Source organism: Alosa pseudoharengus, unplaced genomic scaffold (assembly GCF_046254945.1).
Source record: "Alosa pseudoharengus isolate Yale_2024_CS ecotype anadromous, Long Island Sound unplaced genomic scaffold, YU_APseudo_1.1 YU_APseudo_1.1_scf_8, whole genome shotgun sequence".
NCBI classification, from domain to species: domain Eukaryota; kingdom Metazoa; phylum Chordata; class Actinopteri; order Clupeiformes; family Clupeidae; genus Alosa; species Alosa pseudoharengus.
This window is the reverse complement of record NW_027468870.1, coordinates 29,271,877-29,285,047: the sequence shown is the minus strand read 5'-3', so window position 1 is coordinate 29,285,047 and position 13,171 is coordinate 29,271,877. Positions and strand designations below refer to the sequence as shown.

The following is a 13,171-nucleotide window of genomic DNA, read 5'->3' as shown; positions in this document are numbered from 1 at the left end:
ATGGTTGTATCTGTCTGTTTCTCTTCTTCTCTCTCTCTCTCTCTCTCTCTTTTACACATCTTTCCTCTCTTCTTACTGTTTTTGTCTCTCGTCCTGTCTCTATCCCTCACCCTCATCTGTCTTCATCTCTGTCTCTCTATCTCTCTTTCTCTCCTTTTCTGTCTTTTTCTCTCTCTATTTTGCCCATCTTTCTGCCTCTGCCTCTCTTTCTGTTTCTCTCTATCCTCCCATTCTCACCCTCATTCCAAATGTCCTCTTTTTCTCTCCCACTGTTCACTAAAGCATAGTTCTGCGATGCTGAGTTATTGACCTCTGGTGTGAGATGTATCATTGCCAAACAGTAAATAAACATGTATTATTCATTTAATGTCCGGAGGGTATTTTATGCACATGGTTTCATTATCTGCTACGCTTTGCATCCGAGCAGAGGAAGATTTATTATAACACTGGCTAACCCTGCGGTGTCATAAGGGGTGACAGTTGGTGAATAATTTCTCACTTAGCTAAGCTGTTATTCACCAATCTTCTGAGGTTGTGGAGCACCCCTGCTCCATTTAGTGAGCAGACAGGGCTGTGTGTGCAGGTGGCTATGGCTATTTCTATATGTGTGTGGAGATGTGTGTTCTATTCTTGTCCCTGAAATGTGTGGGTAAGTCCAGTCTGTGGATGTCTAACAACCCGTCCAGTGACAGTCAGAAACTGCATTCCATCTTGTGACACACACACACACATGCATTGTACACACACACACACACACACACACACACACACACATCTCCTTAGTTTAAAAAGCAATGCATTGTGATTTGAGGTGACTGCCTGCATGTGTAATGATATCATGCTGTTTATCTTGGTCTCACAGAAACCATGCGATTTGAGCTGATTGGTTTCACAACCCTGTTATTACGCAACAAAAAAAATATATCAGTCAAGAAAGGAAAAACTTCTGCGGTTGTGTTCATTCATCCAAACAGGCAATTAAGTCTGTTCAGGTTTAAATATAGCCACAGCCTGCGGTTCTGTTAGACTCTGCCTAATGCTATGACTCATCTATATGAAAATGATCAGATATCAGACTGTCACTTCAGTTGGTCGTCTCTGTGTTGGTCAAAATGGAGGCTAACTCTTCCACGAGTCATGTTCTGGATAGTCCTGTTTCACGCTGTATTTGTGCCTTAACACATGCCATTGTATGGGCGAACAGACCGCACACGTATGAAAGAGCATTTTGCCGGCTACAGAGCAGCTGTCAGGCAAGCTGAACTTTTCTTACTCATATGCATTTATGGAAAAAGTGTTGAGAGAGCGACTGATGAGGTGTTGCGGAATCTGTATGAAAGCAACAGTGTTTTGCGGTGAAAATATCCACCTTTTTAAAGCAGGTGTAATCCAGATTGTGGTGAAATGCATAAACAGGAGAAACTTTCAGAAACAACAGAATCAATATGTAGAGCACAAGTTCTGGCTTGGACACTCTACCTACCAACTTTCTCAAATCTGTTTTTCACACCCGAACAGCAGACGTGCTGCAAATTATGAATGCATCATTGCAGACTGGCATATTTCCTAAATCCCTGAAAACAGATGTTGTAAATCCCCTGCTCAAAGAGAATATGGATGATTCCATGCTAAACAACTACAAACCCTTATCTGATCTACCATTATTGGCAAAATTACTGGGGAAAAAACATGATTTAGAAAAACTCATTCATGCCTTTGTCTTCTGTAGGGTTATACATACACAATATAGCAGCTAGACTTGTTATACAAGAACGAAAACAACTGACCACATCTAATAAAGGGCCGTCTGTACATTGTGCTGCTAGAGAGTCATTACAGTAATTAAGGACACCGTACCAGAAAGACCAGAAGCTGTCAAACTCATAGATATAGAAAATGAGCTTCTGTATCTACGATCCACCTTAGTGCTCTTGATAATGCACCCTCAAAATAACTGTTGATAACGCAGATGCAACCTAATAATAACCAAATAACACTGTTGGTTGTTGGGAATATTTTAGATTATTTGTATTTGCATGTTTTATATCTTATTTATGCATGCTGCTTTTTATTTAAATTTACATTTATTCATTTGTCAGTTGGCAGATATTTTTGTCCAAGGCGACTTACAACAATAGAATAGCATTTAAGCTAAAGAGCTACAGCAATACAGGTACAGCAATAGAATAACATTCAATCTTTAAGCTTATGGAAAAGTCTTTTAAAACTGTATTTTTGTTGTGTCCTTTGATGCTTTCATATACCACCATTCTTTGCCTTTGTTTATGTAAAGCACATTGAATTTATGTAAAGCTCATTGAATTGTGTATGAAATGCTCTATATAAATAAATGTGTCTTGCCTAGTGCACAGACAGCTAGGCAGGGAAGTAGGTTGTAAACTAATGGTATGTCACAAACCAACTGAATGCACAGACAGCTAAGCTGAACTGTAGACTAAGTCAGAGGTCCTAGACAGAGCGTGCCCAGATCAGTGCCATTCTTCCATAATCAGGTGTGGCAGCCAGTGTGTGTGTGTGTGCAGTGGTGAGTGTGTGGCAGTGTGAGTGTGTGCAGGGGTGAGTGTGTGGCAGTGTGTGTGTGTGCAGGGGTGAGTGTATGTGGGTGCCTTACTGCTCCTCTCCACATGGTCTTAGAAGTGACTGCTCCATGCTGTCTTCGTCTGTGACTCAGAGCTGAGTTCTGCTTTATTATTTATCCACATCCCTGACTGACCCTCTCTTCTCTACCTTTATCTCTGTTCTTTTCTGTTTCTCTCTGTCCCTTTCTCTCCATCTCTCTCTCTCTCCCTCCCTCTCTCTCTGTCTGTGCAGGAAGCCAAGGGCAGTTCCCCATCGTCCAAAACATGACGGTGACGGAGGGAAGCACAGCCACCATGACCTGCAGCGTGGATCACAACGACAACACCTCCCTCCAGTGGTCAAACCCCGCACAGCAGACCCTCTTCTTCGGGGACAAGAAAGGTAAGGGGTTGGGGGGTACATGCCATCTCAGCTCTGACACCCAGCCAGGCTTTGCTCAGCAGGGGGAGGGTCACTTGTCTCCTGTGCGGCTGTTCAAGTTTAGTCCCAGCCCTAGACCGTCTGCTCCCAAAGTGCCAAGGAGTGTGTGATGTGTGCTGTTCTTTTTCCTCTCTTCTCGTTCTCTCAGGTGTGTTGGAGAAATCCAGCAGGTACAATCTCAGTGAATGTCCACCATCTCCCGGGAGTGTGTAATATGCTTCCATTCAAACATGCATGAGCAAGGTTATTTATTAGTGTGTCCAGCAATAAGAAACAAATGGTTTGCAAGAGCAGTAGTCAGTGGTTGGTGATTTTGCATGACAATTACCAGGCTCTTTCCATTCAAACTAGGCTGTCCTTGGGCCAAGTGTGCACAGACAGAAATCTATCTTGCCAAACAAGTGCGACCTTCTACGATTTTCTGGACATAATAACAGGGTTATTCTTGCTTTTGGTCTGCTGAACTCCAAGAAGACAAATCCAGATGGGAATAAAATGCTAGACTAATCAGATTTAAAAATTAAACCCATCTGATTACTTAAGAGACAAGGATCTTACCCTTTGAGTGGACTTAATGTGTTGTTAATCTGATTTGAGTTTTTTAATTAAGGGTTAGGTGATCGAGATTATTCACACCGATGTCTAGAACATTCAGATAATTTAAAGTTGGGCTTATTGTTGTCTAGTCCAGTCTTTGTTGTTTGTCTGTGTTTGGCCTGAGCTGCTTAAATATGCTCCCAAAGTCACCAAGTCTTTCACAGACGCTAAGATGTTCATCACCAACCTGCCAGCAGTCATCATCGCCTTTTGTTCCTTACGTTCATTCAGAAGAAAACAAATTATACATTTAATATCATTTAATTTATAGATTGTTTATATAAATATCTAGATCATTTACTGTACCAATTTCAACACATTTAACCATGATTTACTGTCTGTCATCATATCAAATTTCATTTTACCTTGACAACAGGCCCCAAGGCTAGCCTTGTATTTTCTATAAGTGGATTGTGCATGTCTGCCCATGAAAATCGAATTGGACCCTTGTTGCTTCTGTAGGCAGCCAGGGACACGTCTCCCACCCCCCATCCCGTCTTCACCTGACACTATTCGCTGACTTTATCTTCACCACGGGCTGCCAGCGAGCGTCCGAGAGGGGTGATACTGAATGCTGAGTGACCTTTCACCCCTGCGTCTCTAAGCCTCCTCCACGGGTTTCCATCACGGCGAGAGTGCGAGAACAGCTCTCACAGCCTCTCGTCGATTCGCCACGCTGTCGTGGGCGCGTTAGCAATCCGTCAGCCGGCGGTAGCGTGCCAAGGGACTGGCGTGAAAATGGTTTCATTCTATTTATCGTTGTTAACCGTGCGCCAGTGAGAGGAGGATAGGAGGTAGGGGGTCAAAGGGGTACGTGTGTGTGTGTGTGTGTGTGTGTGTGTGTGTGTGTGTGTGTGTGGGTGTGTGTGTGTGTGTGTGTATAAGGGAGAGGCAGGTGTGCAGGGGTTGGGTTGCAGCAGCCCACGATGCTGGAGTGAAAATGAAAAATAGGAGCTGGTGGAAGTGTGGCAGCGATGGAGGCAGATTTTCACAGCTTTGGCCAGGGAGAATTCTCAGAGAGATTTAGAGCATTTACTATCAAGCTGTGAAAAACACTCACCATAACAAACACTTTGTACACAGAGGAGAGGCAAAGAAAGAGAGAGAGAGAGAGAGAGAGGAAGAAAAAAACAGATTTCCAAGCAGCTGGTGTCCTTTATGCTCACAGCTATGAGAGCTGCTTGTCCTGTTGATGAAGAAAGCCCAGAGAGGCTATACTACTGCTGTTTTAAGGAATAGAAAGACCTGCAAACCACCCAAGTGTGAAATGCAAGCTTTTACTCCTGCAGTGAAAATAGTGCATTTGTATGTGTCAAACAGAGAAGTATTGGATTGACTTTGGGAGAATCAACACAGTAGCCGATTGCACAATACCTGATCCTGAGCAAGAGAAGTTAACTGTATATCGAACAGAACCGTTGTCCCCCCAGAAAAAAAAAAAAAATACGCGTGGACAGTATTTTTCCTTTAGGTTCGTGCATACATAGCATAACAACATCCACATGCAATAATGCAACAACAACGTCTACAATTACCTATTCATTTGGGCAACTTTATGCATCCCTATACAGGCTAAAGCTACCTTTAGTTGTGTTATAGCTACTGTAACGTCTGGCTTTAAACAGCTGTAATGCAGTCGCCTCCATCCTTTCTGTTTTCGTTGTTTAAACTTGTGATATCCATGATGAGTATTGAGTTAGTGAATTAGCTCAACATTGTGTGCTGATAACCATATAGAAAGCCGAGTAAAAGAAAACAAGTAGCCTATGCGTGCCTGCGTGCATATTCTCTCCTGCTCAAACATCATGCGCATTAATTTTGATAAGTGTTCACTAACTTTAGTTAATAGAAAATTGTAAATAGCCTGATGGCATGCAACTAATGGGATACTGTGCATAGTTGGAAAGGTATGGTAGGCCAATATGGTGTGAATATACACACACACACAAGGTACATTTTCTCTCGTTGTTGAGTGATGGTACGCACAGTGCGTACGGACGTACACCTGCAGGCGCGCCTGGTTCATAGTACACTTATGATAATCAGTTCAGGCCAGATTGACTAATTGTCAGTAATACTTGACCGGCAGATAACTGACACTGGCCACCTACTCTGGTGCAAATTACTGGTCAATATGGCCAGTAATTTGTCCCTAATATACATTTACTGTATGTAGTTACTCCACTGTGAGGACAGAACTGAACACGTTATTTATAGGCAATCCTGGGTGGCATTGCTACTGTCCACATTGATTTACGACCACTTGTTACTGAGAAATGCAGGAAAGAACTGGATAATCACTGTGTGCCTCTCCCAGCTCTCCACTGAGTTAAAGAAAAGCATGGCTAAGCAGGCCATCTTGCCATTATATTCCTTCTCTTCCTCTCTCTCTCCCCCCCTCCCTTTTTCTCTCTCTCCCTCTCTTTCCCTTTCTCTTTCTTCCTCCCTCTCTCTCTCTTTCCCTCCCTCTCTCTCTTTCCCTCCCTCTCTCTCTCTCTGCATCTGCTGTGCTTTGTGTGCCTGCCAGCCAGGTTAAATGCGCATCTCCCCCTGGCTTTGCCGTGTTTATGCCACTGTGTTGCTTTTTGAATGGAGAAGGTGCAGCATATCTAGTCCATTGTCACTCCTTATGTATGTATGTTATGTACCACATATTATAACTGATACAGAAATGAAATAGCTTTGTCTCGTCCAAATCGCACTCTTTGTGAAATAGTCACTTTTTAACGGGTGTGTTCTGTGAGCAGTTGTTAGTGTTACTTTTCCCCCAAACTCTATTTCTCTCCACATGCCTGGTATTGATTGTATAATGGCTGTTATACAAGCGACTGGAGGAAGTGTCTTTCTTTTCCTCTCCTGGGTGGTTTGTGGCGCTCAATAATCCCTTTAGAAGAGAGAGGTCTGTTGAAATTATGATTGCTCTTATCTTATGCGACATATCGTTAGGCACTGTGAGCGCTTACGCTCTTGCATTTTGTTTGTGTTTAGATCAAACGTTGATGACTGGTGTTGTGAAGTCTTTGAACCTGGCCGTACTCACTTTGCATGCCAAGTCTCTCTCTCTCTCTCTGTGTGTGTGTGTGTGTGTGTGTGTGTGTGTGTGTGTGTGTGTGTGTGTGTGTGTGTGTGTGTGTGTGTGTGTGTGTGTTTGGGTAGGTGTGTCTGTGTGCGATATGTGATGTGTGTACGGATAGGAACTCTGATCTTGGAAAAGACAGATAGCGCAATCAGCCGATTTGTGGAGGTTTTTTTTAGATGAGGTTTGTGTGTGTATGGGTGTGGGGAGGGTTGGGGGATTTGGGGGATCAGTCTTGACCTAACATACAGTATCCTGGATTTTTTCAGGTAGCATTTCTGTTGCAGGGATGACCCACGGGGCTAGTGCTTCTCTGTTTTATCCCACCTATTGTCTTATTCCACTAAAAAAAACACTGGTGAACGAGATATTCTTTACAAATAAACGTGCCTAGGCACCTCTTTGTGTAGCCCAGTGGTGGCTATTATCGTTCGGAAAGAGAACTTAAATTAAACCCACCTGGGCGTCCTGTTCAAAGTGTACGCTCTCAGCTCTCAGTTCGTCCGCTCCTCAGCCGCTGTTGGCAGCCAGAGGGAAATTCAGAGGCTTGTATGTGTCTCTGTGTGTGTGTGTGTGTGTGTGTGTGTGTGTGTGTGTGTGTGTGTGTGTGTGTGTGTGTGTGTGTGTGTGTGTGTGTGTGTCTGTGTGTGTGTGTGTGTGTGTGTGTGTGAGGGGAGCGGTTTTATATAATACAACATACAACCTCCTGCCAAACGTGTTCATGATTAGACTCCAAACTAATGAGGAGATGGACCCTCCATGCATTGTAAGAGTCAGCAGTGGTCTTGGCACGTCCAGGCCCAAGCCTTGGCCCCAGACGCACTGCCACACACACACACACACACACACACACACACACACACACACACACACACACACACACACACACACACACACACACGCATACAAACACACGCATACAAACACACATACACATACACACACACACAAACAAACACACATGCATACACAAACACACATACTGTACACACTCACACTCAAACATGTGAGAGTCAGGAATTGTGCATAAAGCATCCCCGCATACATTAATACATTAGCTGGGAAATGGATTCTGTCAGGGTTGTATTCAGCTTGGCTCCAATCCATCTTAATTGTTTTTTTTTTTTCATTCTTTTTTTTTGTTGTTTTCTTTCTTTTTTTCTTGCTCCTGCTCCAAGGTTGCAAAATGTTCTTTGTCAAAACGCACGCAGGTTGTACAACAGGGGATTCAGGCGAAGAGGGTTTTTTTTTTGTTTTGTTTTTTTTTCCCAGTAAATTGGATGTTTTAATGAGGTGTAGAACACAAAGACTGGCCAAGTGTCTGACATTTCTTTCAGATGCTATGACAGGAGCATGCTTGGAGTGGCTCCACTGTCTCTGAGCAGTGTCACGAGCAGGGTTTGCTCAGCAGCATGGTGATGAAACCACATCCATCCCATAATAGTCAATACAGTCTTTTACTAATAGGACAGAAGCATTCAGCAAATGTGTTATTGTGCATTTGTTTTTGTATTAGGAGTTAAAGACAGTCCTTCCAGGATTTTTTGATCTTGCATTTTCACAAATTTTCACTTAAATTCAATTCAGTTTTATGTGCCACCCTATTGCACAATAGATTTTTAAGGTAGGTGAAATTTTCCCTCAGAAGAAGCAACCCTAAGGCTAGTGTCATCAGGTGAACTGCCTTTTTCAAAGCATCAGCCAATAGATCCATCACAGAACCAACTGTCGTTACCAAATTGTATTCAGCTTGGGGGCAGCCGTGGCCTACTGGTTAGGGCTTTGGACTTGTAACCGGAGGGTTGCCGGTTCAAACCCTGACCAGTAGGAATGGCTGAAGTGCCCTTGAGCAAGGCACCTAACCCCTCACTGCTCCCCGAGCGCCGCTGTAGCAGGCAGCTCACTGCGACCATAAATTACATTAGTTGTAGTCATTTCTTGTGTCGTTTGTTTTTCTTTTTTCTCTCTCTTTCATGACACAAATGTCACATTTTAATTGCAAACATCTGCCACTCACCTGAGATGGTATAGGTTATTATGTAAACTTGTATTTTAATTAGCTTCTTAAAAGGCAAAATGCCATTAGGCACATGAGTGCCTGCGTTATGCATTCATTAAAAATGCTCAACCGAGCACGATATTGAAAAAATAATTGCGAAGGCTAGAGGGAGAAGTCACTTGCTTTGCAATCAACACTGGTACACTGCCTACACACCACTCTCACCTGTACAATTTTTGTTTCTCAAAAACATTTAAAAGATTTTGACACTTTTTTATCTGTTTTAATACTGTATTAACACATATAAAGCAGAGATGTTTTAGCATATTTAAGTCTGTCTGTTGCTATTAAGTCTGACATTGTTCTCTTGACGAGGATACCAAGTCATGCATAGGTATGAGTCAAGAGATCACGTCACTAAAGAGAGGCAACAGGTGTACATGGACACACACACACACTGCACGCACACACACACACACACACACACACACACACACACACATACACACACACACACACACACACACACACACACACAAACACACCTATAATCGATTGGTCACTGAGGCCAGAGGTCAGATGCCATTTTCCTATCTAATCGCACCCAGCTGAATATGAAACATTTTTACTCCACAGATCTATTATTCAACAGCCTCAATTTCCCAGCCCAGTTCAGACCGCTGTTTTGGATCATTGATCTAATATGTAGAAGTGGTCATAGCCTTTGATGCATTCATAATTCGGATGACCCTAGAGCTGCTTGCAAAGGTTCCTCAAAGTTTGCTGAGTCTTTCAACTGTTTGCTAACTTTAAAGGCACTCTTAAAGTTTGCTTACACTTTTTGATTTGAGAAACAGCAGAATGAGTGCCCAAACAAATGGACAAAATCTTCACTTGGCGATGTGAATTTAGTACCTTGGCTATAAGTGTTCTTTTACACTGTAAAAGGACTTGCTGACAATGAATCTACCACAAACAACTAATAGCGCTGTTCACTGCTGTGGAACAGAATCCAAAGTAAGAATGGTCCCCAGACCTGAGAGGATGCAGCCCATTTGGCTGTTCAGACACCTGCGCGCCGGTACAGCGCGTCAGTAAATGAGATGATCTCTAGCCTAGCCTGCTGGTACACTTGCTAACAAAAATGGGAGCAACAAGCAGAAGACCTAGTGGGCAATTACACTGGGTGAGAGAAAGAGAGAGAGAGAGAGAGAGACAGAGAGAGAGAGAAACAAAGAGAGAGGAGTGGTTAAAAGAGGCTGAGAAAGAGGCCGAAAGCAAGAAAAATAGGGTAGTATGGAGAGAGTGAGACAGAGAGAGAGAAAGAGAAATTGTGTGTGTGTGTGTGTGTGTGTGTGTGTGTGTGTGTTTTGTCAGTTCCTCAAATGACCCAGTGAGAAAAAAGTAGTGTTTTCCCCTCCAATGGGGGGCTTGGAGTTGACAGTGTGAGTTAGGGGTAGATTTACACAGAGAGTTGCTAATTACCAGCCACTCTCCGTCTGAAGTGTTTACTGTAGAAACCCTGAGCCCTTATAGCTCTAACACCAAGACAATACCATGGCAGGCCAGGAGGAGAGAGGAGACTAAAGAAAGCAGGCTTGCAGCTGCTGGATCTTGCATCTCACACAGACTCTCAGATAGGCTTATAAAGTGCGAGCTCAGTTAGGTATAGGTAGAGTTATAGTCTAAGTATTAGGCTGATGATTTTGTCAAAGGTGACACTGAGCACTGTTAAAAATAAGAGTAATTTAGGATAGAGTAAAACCAGCACATTTTTATGCACATTGAAGTAGTTTATTGTAGTGCTGTGGCATGATCACATCACAACAGCAGAGGTTTTGTTTATTTCCTCTGGTGCACACATCTTGTCTTTCAACCCACCTTAGACAGGTGACTGTGGGTGGGTGTTCTGCCCAAGAACAGGGTCAGTTTACAGATCTGCTCTTAGGAAGTCAGTGATAGTGAGCAGCCTGGGACATCCACTCAGAGTGGATGCAGAGGTGTGTGGCCCAGTACTGTCATGTCACCAGGGCTGCGGCCTGCCTTTCAGCCCTGTTAGCGCTAGTGGCAGGTGAAGGGCTGAGCAAGGACTGGAAGTGCCCTAATACTTTTTTTCACATTTTTTTCCCACATTTTTCACTGTTAATGCATCACACTGTATAGAAAAGAAGTTTAGTGTTGAGTTTTTACTGGCATGACTGACCTTCTTTCACTAAATAAAGACAGCAGTGGCATATACAGTAATAGGCAAATTATTAAGAATAAGCCAGAAGAAAATGGCCCAGTGATAATCGGCATCATTTTGTAAAGGAGATGCGTTTGAGCGGTGACAGGGTGCAGCTTCCAAACAAAACTGTGATTATGCTTATCATCACCATCACCATCATCATCATAATTATCATCATCATTATCATCATCCCCCATATGCAAACCTTCTGCCACTGTTAAAATAAACATGCAGGTGCAATTGATAGCACAAAACAGTGGTTTGTCTGTATTCACACTTTATTTTACCACTAGTACTCCTTTTAGACCCATTAAACGCTTCTAACTTATGATTTATGCATACAGCCATAGCACCATATGATGTCAACCTTATAATGTTTAATGTTTTTTTGAGTCTCTTTGGATCAAATAACTAGCCTCAATTTTTACTGCATATTTATACAATGTTGAGGAAAAATCACAGTGAATTATTGTTATCAAACTATCACTGATCAGGGATATAATTTCTCTCTCTCTCTCTCTCTCTCTCTCTCTGTCTCTCTCTCCCTTTCACCCCACGCCCTCTCTCCCTCCCTTTCATCCGCAGCTCTGAGGGACAGTCGGATTAACCTGGTGCGAGCCTCGTTTCAGGAGCTGACCATCAGCATCAGTGAGGTGTCCCTCTCCGACGAGGGCCTGTACACATGCTCTCTCTTCACCATGCCCGTCAAGACTGCCAAGGCCTTCCTCACCGTGCACAGTAAGCACACACACACACACACACACACACACACACACACACACACACACACACACACCCACACACACACACACACACACACACACACACACACACCCACACACACACACACACACTAAGCTCACACACACACACACACACACATTTACACTCATCACTTAAAGGGACAATCCTCAATCCTGGCAAAAGGTTCACATTTGAGCTCAGCAGCCAAAAAATCCCCCCTCACTTTACACAGTTTTTACTTTGCACTCAAAATGTAAGTATGTAAGTGGCAATATCAGCTTAAAAGGAGCATTAGAAGGAGCTGGGTGGAAATTGACCATACAGTACATAGTGTTAGAAGGAACTGGGTGGGCATAGGCTAGATAGGCTATCTTATGTCTCTGGTTAGTCATCTTAGAGTATTTAGTGGCGTTGAAGTCTCACAGTATTTATTGCATTTTCTACTCATTTTATTTTTCTCTGAAGGACCTTGTGTACCTTTTCCTGCACGAGTAGCATGTAATTATGCCAGTTTGCCCATCTTCCCGAATGCCCAATTTATGACATTCTGCTTTCTGCTGGAATGACTTCAGCAGATAGTCTAATTATATTAATCACATTTATGAAATTAGATGCACTTTTTGCCACCATGTGCCAAGCACTAGTGGCTCTCATTTTTAAATTATCCCACAAATATCATTTAATTGTGTATTTCCTAGCTAATTGGATGCCCAATTATCTTATCTGATTATCCATATTTGATGGACCCCATTAGGATTTCATATTATTGAATTGTAGACAAGCAGATAGATTATTAAAGCTAACTCACGGTGGGTATGAATACAACTGTTTCAGGATGTGATGTTAAATGGCCCGAGTGAAATGCTTTTCTTTTTTAATTAATGTGTACCCAAAACAACTCTCCCCAGGAACAGCACTCAATCTAACTGACTTAGAGCCTCGGGCACATGTGTTTGTGTTTTTCCCATCCATAACTCTTACGTACTGTACATAGGCACAGGCAGGTTGTTGCAGCATCATTGCATACGTAAACTCTGGATATATCCTTCAGCTGTGCTGCTTTATCATAAAGATTACCCCATGAAAACCACACTATCATGTTTTGGTGTGTGCAATCGCAGGCAACGTATCCTCCTGGTTACTGATGTACTCCTCTTGAGATTACATATGATGTAGATCTGAATTAATAATATAGTAAAAATATTACTGTTATAATATATTTAAATAAGTATCACTGCATCCAATCTTAAATAAATGTTCTTTTCCTGGTATTGTATAATACTGTATGTATGTGACTCAGCAGAAATGAGATATGACAGTCTAGCAGATATACATCTCCTGCCTAGGGCTGTCTGAATCTGTGATTGTCAGGCATAAGTGTGAGTCTTGCTGAAGGCAGAGCTGGCTTGCAGATAACTCTTTCTGCACCTCTGTGTCTGTCAGGAAGCTGCAGCCATGCAGGCGGCACTGCCAGTAGGGCTGCTTATGACTAAGGGAGGAGATTGTT

At 42.8% G+C, this 13,171-nt stretch overlaps 1 protein-coding gene across 2 annotated transcripts in view; it reads left to right on the top strand.

The window, feature by feature from the left end:
• The window catches only part of cadm2a (cell adhesion molecule 2a), a 225,372-nt gene that overhangs the window by 188,088 nt on the left and 24,113 nt on the right, over positions 1 to 13,171 (top strand). For both annotated transcript variants that reach the window (XM_076274195.1, XM_076274194.1), the window contains 2 exons: positions 2,833 to 2,982; positions 11,506 to 11,658. In XM_076274195.1, coding sequence (XP_076130310.1) covers positions 2,833 to 2,982; positions 11,506 to 11,658 — 303 coding nt within the window. The remainder of the gene's footprint in view (positions 1 to 2,832; positions 2,983 to 11,505; positions 11,659 to 13,171) is intronic.